The sequence below is a fragment of the Pongo abelii genome, chromosome 5, assembly GCF_028885655.2.
Source record: "Pongo abelii isolate AG06213 chromosome 5, NHGRI_mPonAbe1-v2.0_pri, whole genome shotgun sequence".
Taxonomy (NCBI): domain Eukaryota; kingdom Metazoa; phylum Chordata; class Mammalia; order Primates; family Hominidae; genus Pongo; species Pongo abelii.
The window spans coordinates 16,061,458-16,083,136 of record NC_071990.2 but is presented as its reverse complement, the minus strand read 5'-3'; the positions used below and the strand labels follow the sequence as shown (position 1 = coordinate 16,083,136).

The window sequence follows — 21,679 nt, the reverse complement described above, 5'->3', positions numbered from 1 at the left end:
AGTTAGGGCCTAGCAGTAGACCAGCAGTCCTGCAGGAATATAACCCCAGCTTCTGTAGCCCGAGGCCCTTACTGCTACGACCTAGGCCACTCCCGTCTTGAGCAGGCCACACACCAGCAGCACCAGCTGGGTTGTTAATTGTTAACTTCCAACTTTGCCACTTCTTTCCTTCTCCAATAGCTTCCAGTACTTTTCCTATTTTTTTCTTTTCATCTGTTTATGTTCATGACCCCATTTTCCCCTACATTCCAATCCAACCACCCAAAAACATAAATAGGAGAATAACTAGGTGAAGTGATCTCCATTAGAACCAATACCACAAATATTTTCAAGTTTTCTTGAAAAAAAAATAAAAGAGACTATACTCTCAAGGATCATTTCTATAGTTTGTTACTAAAGAAGTTTCTCTGAATTTGTAGAGCACTGAAACTATTAAAAAAAATTAAATTACAGGTAGGAGCAAATTAGATACCAACTGTGATGTTACCCCTTGCTTATTTCTTTGAAATGAAATAAAACTGGCTTAAATGACAACACACACATCCATGTTTGCTTTAAAGTCTTTATTATCCCGAATATAAAAGACAGAGTCCTCTAGGATATAACAGAGTTCTTTACGTGGAAACATTATTTTTTTACAAGTGAAAAAATAAATACCTCTTGGAATAAAGGCTTATATGCTAATATGTGCCATAAAAAAGTAGAGTTTTAATATTTGACAAAATGTCTGTGCAAAGAAACAAATGCATAAACACATTACTGCTACATTAAGGCAATATGAAAAGTATACTCAGAAATCTCAGTAAAGTGACAGTGTAGGTTTCTAGCTTTACCTTAGCTAGTATTGCACCCGATAAGGTCATCTAGGTCTCCCGACATCCCAGAAAACCTGCTAGCTGACCAGCTTCCAAAATGCCCAAGTGGGAGTGGAAAACATGTTTAAGAATACAGAAGCAAAAAGAACCAAAACCCCTTCAAAACATACAGAGGGGACAACCCAAAGTTAATACTTAAGCACTTACTTTAAAAAAACACAACACAACTCCCCCCCAAAAAACAGAAAAGGACACAATATCTAAATACTTATGGTAAGGCTATAAAAGGCTTGAACAGTTCAAGCAAAGCAACACCAGTGGGTGAAGCTGGGATCGAGTGCTTGGGAGAAGTGATGAGTTAACTACCCTCAGTTGTACACCATGAGGCTCCATCTCTCACTCAGCAAGCTCTGCTTTCCCTTCCCAAGGAGAGTGCTCTCTGTTTTCAGTCTGAAATAAAATATTCCACCAGCTCAGAAGGCCCGGGGAGTACTTGACTACTCCACAGTAATCTTATAACAAGATTGGTAGTATTTTATAATCGAAAGACTTGTGGGGGTAGGGATGGGGGAGCATAAAGGAATAGGGAGCCACCCACATTGAGTGAGCTGCTTTTTACTAGCCACACTGGTTTAAATCTGACAACATTGTCAACTTTTTAAAAGTCACAGAATTGATTTGTAAACCTGTTTGCCTTCCAATCATTCTTGATCAAGTTATAAAGACAGAAATGACATTAAAACGACAACAATTTGCAAAAAACTTTCCTATTAAAAATGGTTGGAGCTCCATGACCATACAAAAAGAATGAAATTCTTAAAAGTAATTCTTACAAAATCTGCTGCCAGTAGGAAACTTACCTCGGGATACATTAAGGAGACTTACAACATCATTTCCTAAAAGGTACCCAACCTTTTGGCTATGTTGCCACTTCACTGACATCAAAGACTTTACCTATTCCTTTACTTGATCATAAAAAAAATCAACATCCAAGGAATGTGTCTGCGTCCCAGAGCTCCTCCTGGTCCCCACGACTGCAGTTGTTGATTCTACGCATGGATATGTTTTTGCAGTGAGGAGTAGCTGTGTTATTTTTCTTCCTTTTTTTTTTTTTTTTTAACATCACGTGGCAGATGGGTGTTGGAGTAATTACTTTCTCCACAATCTATCATTTTAATAGTTTATAATAGTGCAGTTCACGGAAACATGGCAAGTCCAATAAAAGCACAACAGATTAGATTACAGTCAGATTGAGAAGACTGGTGTGCGTTGGCAGATAGACGTGCTGGACGTGCTCCACACGTGACCTGCAGACGGGACACGACTGCAAAAGAAAAGCCAAGTCTCTGTTAGCATGCAAGCCTTGGTGGGGGCCTGTGTCTTTGCGCACACCCCTGGTCTCTAGTGCATTTAATTTTCTAAATCAATTGTGATCACAGAGATTTCTAGCTTTCAATTGGTAGAGATCTTTGCTGTCTCACAGGTTGAAAGTTTATACTTTACAAGGGCTTAAAAATAAATATTATGACATAGTATAAACTGAAGGAAATTAATTACATTTTTAGTGAAATGCTAAACAAAGTACATCGAGTAAAGCAATTACTGAAGACGTCTTTCTGTGTAGAGTGTGGTCTCAACGTGAGTAGACTATAACACTTCAGGCAGCAATGCAGGAGACCCTTCTTAAAATTGTGTGTCCTTAGCTCAGCTGACTGACTCAGGCCAACATTTCTGGGCTGATGCCCGCATGGCCAGGGAGGCTGGCTCTGCTTCTAGCCGTAGGTGGCAGCTCCACATTCCTGGCTGACTTCTCAGAAAGCCCGTGCCCATCATCAGCCCTCAGGAGAGACTTAGGGATAAGAGTCGGAATAGGTGGGCAGAAAAAGACAAGCCTATGACTGCTTCTGGGGAAAGGACACAGGGGTCGTTCGGTCTTATTAACTCTGAAATTAGCAGCTTCTGAAGGACTAAGTATTATCTAGGACCAGTTTTACATAAAACCACAGTGACATTTGGTAAACACATCTGAGAAATAAAAACAAGTTGAAAAAACTTACTATAGGAGGAAATTTAAAATTCTTCTTCATGCAAGAAAGGAAGAAAACTATGTGAGTTCTCTTTTTCTTGTTGTTAATATTAAAATTAGTTTGACTTGCTAATAAATAACAGCCAACCCATATGCCCTTGAGGCATTTGCAATCATAAAAGGAAATTAATCACCAATATCACAGAGTCAAAAACCCATCCATGGATAATTGAGAAGTATTCTTCCCCAAATAGCTTAAGTAATAAACACCATCCTCCTAAGTGTCAGAAAAAGGGAGGCAACTTGAAATAGAGGAAGCAGCCCTGGGCCAGGCCTCAGGAGGCCTGGATTCTTGTCCTCGGGTAAGCCGCTAACTGTTATGTTACCCAGGAATCTCAACCTCATTTTCAGAACTTGAAAATACTGTATAATTTGGAGTAATTATGTTGTTGAAAATAGAATGCTAATCTAAAATGTTTCTAAAGGGCAATACCTTTTAGGTCACCAAATACAAAGACCCCTTCCAGGTGAAGATGGGCATTCCCCATCTGCGTATTAGCGAGCCAGTACCTGGCTCCTACTCCCCATTAAGAGGAGGGATAGGTGAGGCTGCAGGCAAAAGTGGGCAGCTGACTCCCCCACCTGTAGCTGGGTGGCGCAGCTCTCACAGCACACAGTGTGGCCACAGGGACAGAAAGTGGAGTTGATCTCCTCCTCGCAGCACACCATGCACAGCATGGCTTCCTTCAGCTTGCGTAGCTTCTCCTGCAGCACCCGGGTCTGCTGGCAGTTGAGGCCCTCGCAGCTGCTGCAGTTCATGCTGCTTTCTGAGGACTTCAGAGGTGAGTGTGAAGGGCTCTGGTTGCTTCTTGAAACGAGGTCCACAACGCCAGCATTGTACAGAGCCCTCCTGGCATGGTCATACACCTCCTTTGATGTTCTTTTAATATCAAAGACATATTTCTTGCCAAGGTTAATGTTTTCATTCAGAAACAGAGATGCCAAGTGGCCCTTCAAGTCACGGCTATACTGCATCATGACGGCACTGGTCACTGTGTCACACCTGCAAGGCAAGAGTGAACATCTACTTTAACACCAAAGAGCCTGGCAGCCCCCTTATTTGCTGTTGTCAATAAGAACAGAAATGTCAGCAGATGTTTCATATTCTTGTCTGCATGTATGAAAGTAAGTCCTTCCAGTTTTACATCTGGTAGATATTCTCGGTGATTACACCTCTGTGTCTCTAACGTCTCCTGACATTATGGCTTCTGTAAAGCAGTAAATACAGAGGGCAGTGAGCACGTACCTCCTCCCCAGGACAGATGCTACTGAGTCAAGCTGCTTATGGAAGAAAAAGGGCATCTGCCTGAAGTCTTGGCTTTTATGTTAGAAATGTCTAAAAATTTTCCATCCTGTTTCACAATTTGTGTATCTATTTTAAAATAAAAAAGTTTAAAGTTGTCTACGACTTAAATTTCTTAGCTTTCATTGTCCAAATACCTGAGTCCAATCACAACTTGGCTTTAAAGTACCCTCTGAAATGAGGGAATCAATATTGTTATTAAAAAATCCTTCCGTACACAGTGACGACTCAGGATAGCAGCTCTGCCAGAAAGAAAAGATGATCTGTGCTATCCTTCTCCTGGGCAGTGGAACAGGCCCAATCCCTCAGGGTTACCTTTAGGGTAATCAAACTTGGCTTTGAAGCTGAGTCCTAGACTAGGTAAATAATTATCCTCCCAGTTCCCTCATCTTTAACATTAGGGTAATAATACTTAACCCCTTAGGGTTGTTGTATTGATTAAATAGGCATAGAAATCTCCTAACACAGTTTGTGTCTAGATTAATGGCATAAGAGAATACGGTAGGAGGTAAGCAGAGAATGTGTTTGTGCGGCTCACACGCATGCACCTTCTGTGGGTAAAACAAGACCACTTAATAAGGACTCCACTGCTACTACAGAAACAAAATGTTCAGATTTTCTTAAATTCTGTACTAGACTCATTGACACAACAATCCAAGGAACTGTAGAAACCTAAAAACCTTAGAGCTGTGGTGCTGAGGTGACCAAGCACATGAGATACGTGCCTGTAGAATGCGTGCGTCTCTGTTATCGCTCGGTAGAGCCCGCTGGCCGCCCTGGTGCTGATCATTTTAAACAAGAGCACGATGCTGTTCCCAGATTCCTTGGTGACCGTCAAATATACATTCTTTCCTGACTGGGTGGCCATCTGCACCACAGGATAAGCTATCCTAAGAGACGGGAAGAGAAAAGAAACAGATCTAGGAGTGATTCTTCACCATGTGTGTGCCTTTGGGGGATCCCCATTTGCTCATGACCTAGCAGAAAAATCAGACGCTTCCTCTGGGGCTATCACATCACCATAATGCTGCCTTATCATAAAGACACAGCGAAAAGCAGTTGGGCATATGTGGAGGGAAGTGTGGGAGCAAGTGCTGGGTGTGCGCACATGCATGTCTAGAGGTGAAAACAAGTTTTTTATGGCAGTGAATGGGTTATTTGGAAATGTTAACTCTGCCACATTGTATACCCTGAATAACATTTAAAATGGTTATTTAGGCCTGAATAAAATTAATGTACATACCAAAATGAAATCTTTCATTCCTAAGAGCTGACTGTCGAGTAAATCCCTTCCTACTTTCTATTACATTGACAGCTACAGATGTATACACATGCTTAGGTCAAAAAAAGTTAAGTCTTGGCTTACCTATTAATTGGGCTAAAGTCATCTTTACAAATTGAGATTCCTTCAGGTCCAACCCCAATGAGCAGTTTCTGCCCTTCGCTATCCCGCACAGAATGCCATTCTATGCCATAGTTTTCCATTGCTGACACGATCTGCAAAACTTGGTATTCAGCTGAAGCCTGGCTGGTCCCCTCCAACTCCTTATGTTTTGCAACAATGCTGGAGGACACCAAGAGGACAGAGAATTAAGTATACAGATATTAACTTTAGAGATAAACCTATGTAGTCTTCACAAGTGAAATATACTAACACTGATGAATCACAACAACTTAAAACTTATGTATTACTGATGTCTCATGTATTTAGTGAACTTACTATAAAAAACATCTAAGACACTGGGATCTCAACTATTAAATACTTGGTAAAAACACTTTGGGGATGCTGCATGGGTGATGAATTGGAAGAATTATGGAAAGTCTCTAAAAATATACATAAGTCAAATTTACATATTGGAAAGTCTCATGCATTTGTCCACATAATTTATAAGTATGAGGTTGACCCCTCAGGCCCCTGTGGCCAGGGAAGGAGGCAGGCCAACAAACCACAGGAGTCAACCTGGCATGGAGGCCACCCTCAGTCGAGCCTTCAGATGAGACAGAGTTCCACCTGCAGCTTGACTACAGTCTCATGAGCCAGAGGACCCAGCCAAGACATGGCCAGATTCCTGACCTACAGCACTGTGAGACAATTTTTGTTGTTTTAAGTCAGTAAGTTTTGGGGTAACTTGTTATGCAGGAATAGATAACTAAAATGCCTATGTTAGATCTCCTGGTTTAATTCTTGCTGGGATGAAGAAAACACCAATATACATAATGGATTTTTTATTTTAGGAGATTTGTACTTAAAGGCAGAGATTAAAAAAAATTCTCTTTATATAGCATTTCATATTGTGTTTATATATTTTTCAAATAAAAGGCTAACAAATTTTTTGAAAATATTTGGTTAAATTGGGCAATGGCCCAGTCTTAACCTCACAAATTATGTGTATGTACCACAGATTCATCTTCTTTTGGAAATGCTTATACATTTGATAGCTCTATGAATATAAGCAGTAGCCCTGATGGCAGCCTCACCTGTTCAAGGTGGCAGAGGAGAGTTCCTTGGCACACAGCTCCTCATAGTTATACTTGGCAGTGTTCTGGTTGTAGTCTCCAAACTTGGTCTGGGCCAGGAGGGCACTGAGTTCCACTGCCTGCTCTGGGGAACACAAGAGGTGGCCTGCCAAGAGGGCCTCCTTGATGTGCAAGAAAAAGATATGCCTGCAAAGCAAGGTGAGAGTGAGGTTATGCTTGGGGATAACCTGACATCAATCTCAGCCTACTCAGCAATTTCACAGTCACTTTTAAGGAAAGCAATTTTAAAAGTCACACTGAAAGTGCTTAACATTAAAGAACTTTAAAAAAAATCATCAGTATTAAGACAAAATCAAAATAAGAACTGAGTTTCTCTGGAATAAAAGTTGTGACCCAAACAAGATAAACTTATTTAACACAAGTTTGGTAACATTAAGGCTACAAAACATAAAATAATTACACATAAGTTTCTGCATTATAGTGTTTTAAAAGAAATTATTTTAATCAGAAAAATTGTATCTTGACATAGATTCTGATAGAATCGTAAGGAACTCTATACATAAAGACAAAATTCTCACCTTTATTCAAATGATACCCCAATCTCTAGTCTCAGTGCCAGCTTCTCTCCTAAGAATCACATGAAAAATGCCCAATCTCCTACAGGCTTCACTACCTGGATGTTCTTCGGTACCTCAATTTCAGCTCACTCAAAACCAAACTCCATATATTCTTTCCCAAGCCCTTTTTCTCTGAATGGAGACCACAGACTGACTTTGGACTCTTTGTCCTATGTCACTTGACTTTCTTCTCTCTGAAAACTATTTAAATCCAGTTCTATCCTCCCATTTGTACCTCCTCAATACTACTTGCAGGAAGAATTTACACTATTCTCTGAGCTGCTGTCCTCCTCCAGACTCCATGCAGGCAGCCTACCTTCCATGCTGCTTGTTTCTAGTATAAACTTGTCATTTCTCTGCTCAAAATCCTTCAAAGGACCTGTACGGCTTGCCAAGGGAGCACGTCGTTAACGTGGAGCTGAGGAGTCTCCGCCATCTGGCCCCAGCTTTCCAGCCACGTCTCCTGTCATTCCCTGCAGCTGCTATGCCCCAGGATAGGGAACAATTCCTCTCCCTGGGAAATCCAGGAAGCATGTTCATGCTCTGGTGTCTCTGGTCTTGCTGCTCCCTCTGTCCTGATGGCCATTCTTTCTGTCCTCTTGCTTGGATACCCTTTGGTCTATATCACATGCAAATCCTCTACTCCTCTAGTACAGTATTTGACATAACATGTATATTATGTACGACTTCTTAAGTGCCTCGAACATCAGAGAGCTCCAAAAATGTACATAAAACTGCATATTATGTGTGATTAGCTTACCTTCCAACCTTAGTTTCATCCTGTTTAAGCCTATCCTAGTTGTATACAATACTATATTCTACATTTACTAAAAGGTATGTCACACTTAAAAACTCCTGTAAAATTCAGATACTGGTCACACTGTCCAAAACTCTGAAGAGCATCTAAACTGCTGTAGACAGATTGGCCTCAGTTATAACAAGTATCCCTGGAGAATGTGAAGTTTTAACCTTCCTTTGATGACTTGTCATAATCTCTCAAACAAGGCTAATTGCCACATTATTCCTCCCATTAACAAATGAATTGTAACTTTGGCCAGGTGCAATGTCCTCAACACTGTTTCTGTTTAATAATATATCTGAGTCTGACATTCCAGGAAGAGGAACATGAGCAAGGTAAGAATCGACTAAGAAGGAGACAGTAAGGCTACAAATCTAAGGAAGTGTTATACTGAGAGTCTAAAATGTCTGCCTGACAAGAGCCATTAATCTTATTTTCACTAAGAAGTATTTAAATTCAATGTTTTGTGCATTCTATAATGATAAAGAAATATTTAAAATGATGAAACTCTGCCAAATACTGCAGTTTTTTCTTTTTTTCAAAGCCCCTGTAAAGAAATCATAGTAAGAATGTGTAATAGCTTGAAAGAAGATAAAGATGGTTTTTATTAACCCAAACATCTGCTAATCTTTAAAGTATTCTGACATACTGCTAAACTGAGAAGGGAGCCCCCACTGGGGCAAAGGAATCACCATGAAAATAATTTGCTGTAAAATAGCTATCTGAGGACTGAGATCCAGCATTCTCAGCAAGCCATGGTTTACTACACTGTTGCAGGCCTCAAAAGGCTTCTTAGATGACCATTTGATAAACGTCATCTTGGTGAATGTACCCATCTCTGTATTCAACTGGGGTGGAGGCGTGCTGTTAGGAAACTAAAATCTGCATCTATGCTTTCGTTAAAGAAATTACGCTCTGAAAGACTTGAAGAATATTGCCACAAACTAAGTCTTCTTAGTTTAATTACTGCTTATGTAAAAGTGGCCTTTTTTTTTTTTTGAGATAGAGTCTTGCTCTGTCGCCCAGGCTGGAGTGCTGTGGCACAATCTCGGCTCACTGCAAGCTCCGCCTCCTGGGTTCAAGCAATTCTCCTGCCTCAGCCTCCAGAGTAGCTGGGACTACAGGCCATGCCTGTCTAATTTTTGTATTTTTATTAGAGACGGGGTTTCACCGTGTTAGCCAGGATGGTCTCAATCTCCTGACCTCATGATCTGCCCGCCTCGGCCTCCCGAAGTGCTGGGATTACAGGCAAAAGTGGCTTTTAACTTATTTTTCAGGTCTAAAGTTACAGACTAGTTCCTGCTTTATTAAATAGTAACAAGAGTTTTGAATCAATTCCGTGTCTTTTTGCAACCTATCCATGCCTACACTTCTGGAGAGACAGTGGCCAAAATCAAAGGCAAAGAAGCAGTAACAGAATGTAAACAGGTGGCAGGCAGCCTGAGAGCACCACTGATCCTTCTCAGCATATGGGCCAGAATTTAAAAAAAGATCTAGCAAGGGCGATGATTGACCTTTTCGACACACTCCACATTCTAGCCTGGACTGCAGAGGATGCCTGGTAAGCATGAAAAATCCTTCTCCTTACTGTCAACATCAGCTTTCTGATAGTCCCTTCCTTCATTTTGCAGTTTCATGGCTATAAAGCAACCTTTTCATTTCAAGTCAATAAATATTTGTCTTGCACTGCCTCTGTGCCCAGCCCTAAGCTGGGGTTTTAGGGTAAACATGTCTGAGAGTTCCTTTTTAGATGGACTTACAGCCTTTTACAATAAAGGGACATATCCCATCAAAATAACTCCAGCCACAATCTAGCTTTTGGGTGACATTATGCTCTCCAGGAGAACAGCACAACAGAGTACTAGCAGCAAAGATCAGCACTCTAATAGGCTCTTTCCAAGACAGAGGACAGCAGAGCTCAGAGACATGTTTCCAACAAGAACTTCAGTGATGGCTCAATATTTATGGGTGGTTTTGAATCAAGTATTTTCTCTTAGTATTTTCCCCTCAAACCATCTGGATTGTAACTATCTGGCTCCTTGGTTTTGCCCCCTCCTTTTTTTTTTTTTTTTTTTTTTTGTAAAGTAGGCAAAAGGTTACCAATAATATCAAAAGAAGCAGATGTGGTCAAAGAAGTTATGCCTGCAGTGAATGCTTTTGCACTAAAGATCAAAAGTAGATGACATATTCAATTCAGTAGAGGCTACATCCTAGAATCACAAACAGAAAGAAAGCCTTTGGAAAAAAACTGTTTTCTCTGTCTTAAGCAAATGTCCATGAATATGTCCTATGAGCATAAATAAGCTCAAACTGCACCTTTTAAACATTCTTCGGGTTATACCTTCGAATTCATGACTCTTCTTTAAGTTTTGCCCAGTTACTAAGAAAACTGATATTTTCAATATATGGATCACATTTTGGGGCCCAAGGTGTAACATTCTGGCTAAACTCATGTCCTGGCATCATGGGCACAGATGAATTAACATTTACTGAGCATTATAGAAGATTTTTTTTTAATGGAGTGAATATAAGGCTATGCCAAATTTTAATTTTAAAAATGAATCACATATTCTTACTATATTTTTCTTTCAAAGTACTTCAAATTTTCTCTCTTTTAAAAATTAATTCCTTCTTACAATGTTAAGGAATGAAGTTAGATCATTTATCTTTTAAGAGTTGTAATCAGAGAACTTTCCTCTAAACACTGGCTTGTCTCATAAAGCAATTATCTAGGAATCAAAGCAGAACTTCCTGCAAACCAATTGGAAGTTGTTCATCTGCTCATCACAGAGGGTTCCTCTCAGTTACTGCCCTCCAGTTACCTCACCAGTTACACCATTTTGAAGAGCTTTTAATGACAAATGTAAAATAACTATATCCAGATTCATTATTAAACTCAAAATTTAAGAACTAACCTACATCTTTAAAACAGCTAAGTAGCTATTTTTTTCAAATTCTCAATTACCAATAATTGAATTGTATTTCTCCTGGAAAGCCATGACTGACTCTGGCCATAGTGAGTAATGGCTGGTTCTGCTCTCACCTTGTCAGAACCCACTGTGATCATCAGTCAGCCTGCCTCAGTCCAATGAGTCACTTAACCACAGTTTATTTTAAACCAAACTTTGACTGCCAAGTTATATTTAAAAACTATCAAATTACAACAGAATTGCTATGAGAGTTTTCTGTTTTGTATCTTTAATTTCAGTAAAACACAAATCAGTTCAAGATGGATCACAGGCCTAAATGTAAAAGCTAAAACCATAACACTTTAAAAACAAAACATAAGAGTATCTTCATGACTTCCAGGTAGCAAAGGTTTCTCAGGACATAGCAAAAACCACAAAAGAAGAAAGTGGATAAATTAGGCTTCACCAAAATTAAAAAATTCTACTCATAAAAGGCATCAGAAAAACAGGTAAGCCACAGGAGGAAATACATTTACAAAACATGTATCTGACAAAGGACTGGTATCTAGGGTACATGAAGAATTTGTACAACTCAAAAAAAAAAGGCAAACAACAAAAATGAGTAAATGACTTGGACACTTCGAAAAAGATACATGAAAGGCCAATAAACACATGAACAAGTGTTTAATATTAATTGTCAGAGAAATGCAAATTAAAACCACAACACTGTACCACTACACACCCACCAGAAAGCTGGCAGGGATGTGGAGGAACTAGACTCTTATATTCTTGCTGGGAGTACAGAATAGCACAGTTGCCAAATAGCTTTGGGAAAAGGTCCGGCAGTTAGTTATAAAATGAAATGATTACTTACTCCATGACCCAGCTATTCCACTCTTAGGTATTTATTTATTCAAGAGAAATGAAAATATGTGTCTACAAAAAAAAGGTACATACTAGAATGTTTATGGCAGCTTTATTCATAATAGCTGGAAAACAGGTGTTCATTATTAGGAGTATGGATAAACAAACACTAGAATCATTCAATGGAATACTATCCAGCAATATAAAAGAACCAACCACTGATATATAGGACAATATGGATGGATCTCAAAAAATCTGTGATGAACAAAAGAAGCCAGACATCAAAGAGTGCATACACAAAAAGTGCATACAACAAGATTCCATATAGATAAAGCTGCACAGGCATAGCTCATCTCTGGTAGAAGAACACATGACAGAGGTGTGATGTGCAGTGGGTGGGGGTGGGAAAGAAGGGGAGTGGTTGACTGCAGAAGGGCTTGAGGGAACTTTCTGGAGTGATGATAATGTTCTAAATTTTGATAGCAGTTTTATTTAAACAAGCACAGCTGTTTGTCAAAAATCATTAAATGGTATAATTAGGATTTATGTAAATTTTACATCAAAAGAAAAAACTGCAAACATTGAGTTCTAGTTAATGATATGCATGCTGAAGTATTTAGGGGGAAACATACTTATATACAACTTATTTTGAAATGCATCTAAAAATAAGACAGATTGATGGGTGGACAGAGGACTGATAAATGGATGAACATGTAATAAAGCAAGTATAGTAAACTATTAATAGTAGAATTTAGTATATATAGTATATATTTAGTATACATACTATAGAGTAGAATATATAGTGTGTGTATATATATATATATATATATATAGGTGTTCCCTGTAAAAAATCTCCAATTTTCCGGTATGTTTGAAAATTTTCGTAAGAAGTTAAGGAAGTAATACTAGTAAAAATCTCTTAGGGTCAAGGATTCAAGTAACTAGCCATACCTAACATGAACCACCACATCTATCTACTTCATGGAGGGCTTGCCACTGAGAAACTTGTCACAGCCAAATAATTACCAAGTTAGGCCTCTATGTAGGCTTAAGGAGATCCTTTTCAAAGCCCAAAGTACAAAATGAGAATCACTGATGAAAGTGTTCCTGCTCTAAAGCAGTTAAAAGATGTGGAGGGCAGCAGCCGGGAAAATTTCCAACTTCAAAAGTGATCACAACCCACACCAGAAGAACACTTCTAATTGAAAGCAGAAAATCTGCACTTCTAAAAAATGTGCTTATTCACTCACAGTAGATCCCCATCCTAGGCAAACACCAATCTAGGCAGTTCTGAAATCTGAAAGTGTTAACTACAATCTCTTTCCCAACAATCTAGATTAGCCAGGAGTGCTTTTTGGTACATTCATTCCATGAGGCCGGGAAGGTTCAGGAATTTTCAGACCTCATCATCGTTTTAACTGCCTTCACATCCTGAGTTACTTGCTAGGTCCTGCTGCTGGTACAGAAGAGGGCTGGGAACGGGCCACAGTGGGACACCATTCAGAGGAAACACACCTAGTGTCCCTACAGCTGCTCAACACTGGTCACCTTGAGTCTGACCCTAGGTGCCTTCTAAATGCTCAGATTTAATTTTACATGTCATTTTAAAAACCTTCCTTGAATATTTCATACAAATATTTAAGTACCAGAAATTCAAAAAGGGCCTAAAGATACCCAGACAGGCGTTCCTTGGCTGAAATAAACACATATAATAACACAAACATCCGATAGCCTTAACAAAAGAAAAAATTAAATCAGAAATTTAAAATTCGATTAAATACTTTCTTTGGAAATAACCACATGCCTGCTTTTACTGTTTTTACTTTCCAGGGCCCATTTTGTGTTTGGGCATGCAATCTTTCCTAGATTTCCGCATGTCTAAAAGTGATTTTTGTTGGAAGACAGGGAAATACCTAGTTAATATGTACTTAGGACTATAAATGGGTTGCAGTTAAAGTGATGCTATAACTTGAAAACTATCTGACCTTCACAGACGGCCCAGATAAGTGGTAGTTTCTTTTAGGAAAGAACTAACAGCCACAATAAACACATGGTCTAGGATGCAGTACAGGGGGTGAAAGAAAAGAAGCAAAAGAATGTGAGGAAGATCTAAGTTAAGTTCAAACAGAAAATAATCACTACAAAACATTTTTGAAATGGTGAGATTTAGATAACCTCAACTTTTCAGTTTATAAAAGCAAAGTGAAAAACATCTCAAAATCTATTAGAAAAACTTACATTAGTAGTTATCAGTTAACCCCATTTTGTTTACTTCCAAGTTCTTAATTCTATGATTCAACAAATATGCAACAGACACTTATTAGACTCTGGGGATACAACGTTGATCAGCTCCCTGTTTAATGGAGTTTAGGTTATTAGAGTGACTGATAATAAACAAATTGCCATGTAAGTATATGTAGTATTATAAGCTCATTAAATGCTATAAAGGAAAGATACATGATGTCTTGGGGGAGTTTAGTCTCCCAAGCAAGGCTAGGGAAACTTTCCTGAGGGCTGAGGATGGAGCTGAGGTCAGAAAGGTAGGACAGATTTAACAAGGGACGAGTCAGAGTCAAACTCATCACTGCCAGCATCACTGAAATCTGGATGAAATTTAACATCCAGGATTATAGCATTTCTGTGAACATTTAGTCTGGGACTCACAGAGCTCTTGGAATGGTGTTGTTTTCTGGAAAAGAGAATCCATGTGTTGGTGAGCCTTACCTAAGCAAAACGTCTCCTAGCAAAGACTTCAGAGCTCTGCTAAAACGTGGCTAAGTCAGGAACAAAATATAGATTTTATTGGCAGTGGATGGTATAATTACCATTGTGAAGATGAAGCATATACTTCTCTAATCTCTGGTTTTGGAAATGTTGACAAAATCCAGTCAGAATTGCAGTAAACTCAAAGCCTTTGAAAGGCAAGAATTTCCAAGATGATTATTATTTCAGATCTACTTCCAGAATACATTAATTTGTTTCACTATTCATTTTATTCCATGGCATCACAAACATCTGCTGAAAATAACCTGCTGTCTCCATCTCTGAAATATGCCAGCTGAAAAGTAAAAGACTCTCCTTTTACATTTGAGGCTCATATTCAAGAGCAAAGCATAATCTAGATAGAAGAATCAAATCTAAAATTAGGCCAAATCAGAACTCTACCTACCAATCTAAGCAAACACTTGATGTGTTTTTTTCTGTTTTCAGAGACACATATTTAGGAAAACATTAAGGACAATAATATAAAGAGGACACAAAAGCAATGAAAAAAGTTATTGCTAAGAGAAATTTGGAAACCATCTCTTCAGGGGCTTTCAAGTAGGATGTAGAGCTGGGCCCATAGCAGTCTGGATGGCTGGTAGTTGGTGGCAGAGCTGAAACTACAATACAGGGCTTCTGCCTGGTTCCCTGGTGCTGTCCTATGACAAACAGGCCTTCCTGCCTATCATTCTCACAAGGGCCTCCCTAATCCGATATGCGAATATGTTAACTGCCCTCCCCAACTTGGCTACCTTAATTGTCCCCGGAGGACAACTCTGCCAGGATATTTCAGCACCATTTAATAAACTGTCTAGATACTTTCAGTATACTATACTACACGCACCCTCATGATTTAGAAAAGAATAAAAAAATCACCTCTCATAACTGGATTGTCAAAGCTAAATTTACTCACTACATAAACAGACCTATTGTATATTCATGGCATTTTATATAAGTATTTTACAACAAATAATTAAACATCAAAGAAGTTTATGAACCAGCTTCATTTGCTAGCATTTGTAAACATATGTATTTTTTGTTCTATAGTTTCATGCATGTAAAAACAATGCTAATTGTAAACTGGACCCAGTACAGCTTCTGATGTCCTAATTAAGAGGTACAAATGCTAATTACAAATCACTTTATCTAGTTATTAAAACCTAAGTGTCAGTTATGTATTTCAGCCAACCCCACAAAACCAAGTAAAATTCACCAATATATTAAAAGCAAGTTAAAAGTTAAGGCCACACTAACTTTTCCACACAATTTCAAAAAGGAATTAAAATCAATTAAAATTACCTAGTTGAACTAGGTATGTACATTCTTTGAGTACTATTATGAATCTCAAGAGTCCAGGTCAATTGAATCAATAAAGGAGAAACCAAGACAGGAAATTTGATTCGAGTTCTAATTCATAAAATGTCTCTATTTCTTACATGAATAAAATTGATTTGATAATAGTTACTAACCCAATTACAGGAAAGCACAGGTAGAGACCATCTACTAGTCAATTATAAAGTCTGAATACATTCATAAAACAAATGTATTATGCTATTATCACTGCAGCCATTGTTTAAATGCAGTTATTTGGTACTCCAAGCTTCTAAAGATTTAAAAAATAAATTTGTGCCAGCAAAACTGGGTTGCATCTAGAGATCTTTAAATAATTACAAAATCATAATAGGACTACACAATGAAAATTCCAATATGTTGTGTTATATCTTGTATTCGACTGCACGTTATGACAGTGAGGCGCAAAGCTTTCACAAATCAGCTTTAAATAATAATTTTTAAAAGTCTATTCTGATTAATACATACAGCTAAAACATCCTTAAGCATGCAATCACTTGAATATTTTGCAAGATATTTTCAGGAGTACCAAGAATTCAACATACCATCTTCATTCAGAAACAAAATTAAACATCTGCCTCAACCTTTAAAGCTCGATTACAAGGCAAAGCGGAAATTTCAAATTCAAATGAATAGTATTTCAAAATGAGTTTTTATCAGTCCTTTGGTAAAACAAACAAGCAAATGTCATGTAAAAAACTCTTAAAGTATAATGCTCATTCATCATTACTTAAAATTTTTAGAATCCCATTTTTCATATGCATGGCAAATTTCTCAGCCAAAGAAGTATGAAGAACATTAGAACTTAGATCTAAAGCTTGCTATGTCTTTAAAATAGCTGTTTTCCTTTTTAATTTTTTGATATGCCACTGTAAGATTGAAGTCTCCTGCCTTTCTATAAATATTAAATATCAATTTCCTAGTTTGGCTCTTTCTTGAGAAAAGTATTAGAGTCAGTCCAGGGGAGAACATATTTTGTTTGAAAAATGAGACCACATTCTTCAGTTGTCTACCACTGCTGGTAGTGTTTTACAACGTAGAGAGATAAATTCAATCTAAACTCACCAATCGTGTGTAACATATCTGTGGGTTGGAATTCAGTTACAGTAGCCTTAGAAGAGTTCATGAAATTACATTTTCAAGAAACTTAAAAACTTTAAAAATTCTGCATGAAGTCAAACAGAGCTCTTGGCCGCACACTGTAATCTGACACTAGGCTGAAGAAACTGACCAAGTTTAAGTAACCCAAGAGGAACTGTTTCCTGCTTTCTGTTAGAACAGTCTGCAATGACCTATAGTAACACTGCTGAGGCAGAGGTTACTATCGGGCATTAGATGCTGCTATCAGGAAGTCAGTCAGTCGGGTCGGGTGGTTTCTTTTTTTTTTTTTTTTTTTTTTTCTGGGGTAGCACTTATCTCAAGTGTTTGTAAGAATTCAACCCTGCTCACCCATCAAGTTTATAAAGACAAGAAAAACTAAAAGAAGAATTGGAAAATGCACTCGGACCAAGTAGGTAGCTCCCCCTTCACCTCAACAAAAGGACCGGCATGGAAAACCTAAGTTAAGATGGAACTCCGCATCAAAAAAAACTTGCCTGTGAGTATCTCTGGGAAGGTGCGGGGGCCCTTCTAAAAGGAACCAAAGGTCTGTTTGACACTGGTTTATTTTAGCTCACTTTACCTAGTCTGCTCCTGTAAGATGAGATGAGGCTCCACGAAGAACTTGACTCTCAGTTTAAGCCTGTAAGGGGCTAGCCCATCCATCTGCTGGGAGATCCGGTTTCTCAGGTTTAGCCATAAACTTTCACCTTTGCTACCCGTAAACTGCAGTCCAAAATAGTCAACTTCTATGATTCCCAGTCGCCTGCACACCTAAAACAAAAAGGAATGCAGCCTGGATGAGCAAATGGTACATGTCAAAGCAAACCCAACGGCTCCCTGAAGCTAGATTGCTGGTACTTTTTAAAAAGTTCAATGGTGTTAACAATTCCTGATCTAAACTGGAAAAACAAAGTCCTACGGCTCCAGTGATACCAAACCATGAGCTCTAGTATGGAGGCTCATAATTCCTTTTAACATCTAGGGCATGACCAATTGCAATAGAGAAAAAAGGAGTCCTCAAAAGTAGCCTTCCAAAAGATGAGGAGGGGAAACTACAGGGTATTTTCCTTCGTATTCCAATCACTGGAATTCCCTCCACCAGCATACTCTGCACAGCTGACTTTTGGCGACTTATTATCTGGGCAATTTTAACCATCTGGACTCCAAAAATCAAACACATTGAGGGAACACGCCACAAGTGTCAACTAAGCTTCACAAGCGGTTTCCCAAACATCTCAGAGCTAGAGGGGTTGAGGGCACAGCGTTTTCCTGGGATCACATGTGCTGTCTGCCATACCACCTATGCACTATTTGGCACCGATCTCCCTCGCTCTTAAGGAAACACATGCTTAAAAACAACCGAGCGGTAGATGACCCAAACCTATTCCTCCCGTCCCCCGCAAACCCGGAGATGCAGGTGAACGGTGCATTTGAGAGCAGCAGCCTGAGAAGCAGCGTGAGACAAGAGCCCGGCTTGTCTGCCAAGAACCCCTGGGGCCCGAGACTGCTTCGAGCCACTCCATCCCATCCGGGCACGCGGGTGGCACTGCCAGGCGCCGCGGGGACCCGACAGGCGGCATCACGCACATACCTGCGGCAGGTGTGCGGAGCCGCTTTCGGGAAAGTCGGGTTGGGAGGATGATGGGGGGCTGGGGGGTGGACCCCGGCTGCGGGCTACGCCCGGCCCTAGGCGCTGGGGACCCCCGCTGCGCGCTTTCTCCGCGCACCCCACGCGCGCCAGGAGGAGACCGCGAGCCCCACGCCCGTGGAGAGGAAGGGACGCGCTCCCCCCGGCTGCCGCCGCAGTGCCTCCCGGCCCCTAGTAGGCGGCGCGCCAGAGTGCCAGGCGTCGCTGCGAGGCCCCTCGGCCTCGCGGGACCCGCCGGGGCCCCTTCTTGACCCTCGCTCTCACCTGGTTGAGGCAGTCCTCGCCGTTGGCTTTCGCCTCCACCTCCACCTCCATCAGCACCGCGTCCGGCCTCGTCACATAACACAGCATGGCTGGGGCTGCCGCTGCCGCCGCAGCCGCCTTCTCTTTGGTGTGCGCGGGGCTGCCGCCTTGTCACGGCTGGGACCCAGCCCCGGACTCGGAGAGGGCTGGCCCTCGAAGGCTGCAGCTCTGCAGACCCTTGTCTGGCGCCCCGCGGCCGCCACTCGCGTCCCCGCCACCCCCTCACCCGCTGCCCGCCAACTACCCCCGTCCTCCGCGGTGGCGCCGCACTCCAGCAGCCCAACTGCCTGCGCCGCGACAGGGACTCTGCTGATATAGCGGCCCCGCCCCCTTCAGCTCGGGTCCCCGCCAATCACGGCCTCCCCGCCCCTCCTCCCCGGCCCGGTCAGCCAATAGCGGCGCCCCTCGACCGCGGCCCCCGCCTCCCAGAGCCGGCTGAGTTCCCCGGGCCGCCCCGGGAGGTGGCAGCTTGCGGGCGCCGAGTGCTGCGGGAAGGGAGGGAGGCCCCGGAACACACCAGCCGCCTCTGCCCGCTGGGCGACGCTGCTCAGAGTGAGCGATCGCCTGCGGCTCCAGGCGGGGACGCCTTTCTGCCGTCTCGAATTTACGGTGATTAAACACTTCCAAGCTGCCACTGTTCTTCAGATATCTCGGATCACTCCGAGCACGCATTTCGGTTGTGAAAGCGAAAAGGAAAAGGAGCAACCCAAAGCCTAAAGAAAACTGTTTTCGTCCGGGCATGGTGGCTCACGCCTGTAATCCCAGCACTTTGGGAGGCCGAGGTGGGGGGATCACCTGAGGTCAGGAGTTCGAGACCAGCCTGGCAAACATGGTGAAACCCCCGTCTCTACTAAAAATACAAAAAAAAAAAAAAAAAAAAAAAATAGCCAGGCGTGGTGGCGGGCACCTGTAATCCCAGCTACCTGGGAGGCTGAGGCAGGAGAATCGCTTGAACCCAGGAGGCGGAGGTTGCAGTGAGCTGAGATTGCGTCACTGCACTCTAGCCTGGGCAACAAGAGCAAAAAACCCTGTCTCAAAAAAAAAAAAAAAAAAAGAAGGAAAAAAAGAGAAAAAGAAAACTCTTTTCCACCAGGATTAGCCACAGTGGGTTGCTGGGAGGCAGAATTGTTGTTTCTTATTAAGGCCTCATCATTGAGAAAAACAAAATCTGAGTATGAAAGTTTTTGCAGTTGACCAGTGAGCCAGGTGTCTTGGTCTAGTGCTGGTGTGTTACACTACGGAAGGGCTTCTCCTTACTCGTTCTGCTGAATCAAAACGCCTTACAGGGCACCAGGCCCTCTCTCAGGTTGCTCATTCTATCTCCTGTCTTATCTCACTCATTCATTAAACATTCATGCAGCACCTGATACCCTGCCTGTCCCTTCTCCCAGGCAACCAGATGTTGTCCTCGTCTTAAGGGAAGGTGCTCATCTCCTGACCTAACAGGTGGCATTACTGCAATATTAGCTATTAAAGGTCTACAACCCTTCACTCATTTACCGCTTGTTCCTCTTTGCCAGTACATTACATAGCCTACCTTTTTGATTTCTTCATAGAAGCCAGATGATGTGGGTTTCCGCCGTGGAAACTTAGAAAACTTACTTCAGGCCAGCTCGATGGCTCACACCTGTAATCCCAGCACTTTGGGAGGCCGAGGCAGGAGGATCGCCTGAGCCCAGCAGTTTGAGACCAGCCTGGGCAACATAGCAAAACCCCATCTCTACACAAAACACAAAAAATTAGCCAGGCGTGGTGGCGCCTGCGTGTAGTCTCAGCTACACGGGAGGCTGAGGTGGGAGGATCATTGAGCCTGGGAGTTCGAGGCTGCAGTGTGCTGTGATCCCCCTGCTGCACTCCAGCCTAGGCGACAAAGCAAAAGACCCTGTCTCTAAACAACAACAAAAAGAAAACAACGAAAGAAAAAAAAAGAGAAAACTTACTTCATCTGTCTGAAGCTTGGTGTTGTCAACAGTAAAATGGAGACGGCAATATCTGCTCTGTCTCCACCCAGCATGTTGGGAAGCACAGCAAAAATAATAATGTTCACAAAAGCATTTGAATGTCCCTGTGTATGTAAGGGGAGCTATAAGGTCAGTGCTGTCACTGCTTAATGATGACTTTTCTCGTCCCTATCCCCCTTCACGAGTCCCAAGGATCTGTTAGTAGCCTTTATTTCTGAACAAGTAGGTACGATATAAGAGCCCAAGGCTAAAAAAAACGAGGGATCCTCCCACACACAGTTCTTTGCTAAAGCTGACCGAGTAAAACCGTAAACTGTCCAAGTCCTAACCCCCACTGTTGCAGAGGAACAGGTGCACTCTCACATCTTTCTGTCTTATAAATACACCTCATGCTATTGTGGGCTGAAATAGTCCCTTCTTGTATTAACTGCAGCTCCTATTCCCTGAATTCCAGTTTACTAATAATCTGGGGAATTTATCTGGAAGATAGCATTTGGTTCATTCCTTGTCTACTTTATGCTTAATTGCTAGAAGTTTCAGAACAGGAAGAAGAGGCGAGGGGCAATAGGGAGACCAGTTATATCGGTTAGTATTTTTGTTTATGAACAATAGAAACTTAAAGCTGGCTAACTGGAAACTCATAGAATCAATGGGACCAGGCGCGGAAATGAGTAGAATGGGG

General features: G+C 41.2%; 1 protein-coding gene and 1 pseudogene across 1 annotated transcript; one reads left to right on the top strand and one right to left on the bottom strand.

Annotated features, from left to right (window-relative positions):
- The first annotated feature begins 355 nt into the window (after positions 1 to 355).
- On the top strand, positions 356 to 458 carry LOC112133936 (small nucleolar RNA U3; annotated as a pseudogene).
- Positions 459 to 548: 90 nt separating this feature from the next.
- MYLIP (myosin regulatory light chain interacting protein) lies at positions 549 to 19,350 on the bottom strand. Its single transcript, XM_002816451.4, has 7 exons — positions 18,998 to 19,350; positions 17,666 to 17,856; positions 6,683 to 6,868; positions 5,571 to 5,768; positions 4,930 to 5,094; positions 3,484 to 3,904; positions 549 to 2,139 (listed from the first exon to the last, which is right to left on the bottom strand). The coding sequence occupies exons 1-7, from the start codon at positions 19,082 to 19,084 to the stop codon at positions 2,050 to 2,052; spliced, it is 1,338 nt and encodes a 445-aa protein (XP_002816497.3). The 5' UTR covers positions 19,085 to 19,350; the 3' UTR covers positions 549 to 2,049.
- Positions 19,351 to 21,679: the final 2,329 nt, after the last annotated feature.

What these genes read in the sequence shown, in the direction of transcription:
- MYLIP (XM_002816451.4), bottom strand. Translation starts at nt 19,084, where the DNA reads ATGCTGTGTTATGTGACGAGGCCGGACGCGGTGCTGATGGAGGTGGAG. An exon ending in GCGAGGACTGCCTCAACCAG is followed by an intron (nt 17,857 to 18,997) that starts GTGAGAGCGAGG and finishes TTTTTGTTTTAG; the next exon opens with GTGTGCAGGCGACTGGGAAT. An exon ending in TCCTCTGCCACCTTGAACAG is followed by an intron (nt 5,769 to 6,682) that starts GTGAGGCTGCCA and finishes GGTGTCCTCCAG; the next exon opens with CATTGTTGCAAAACATAAGG.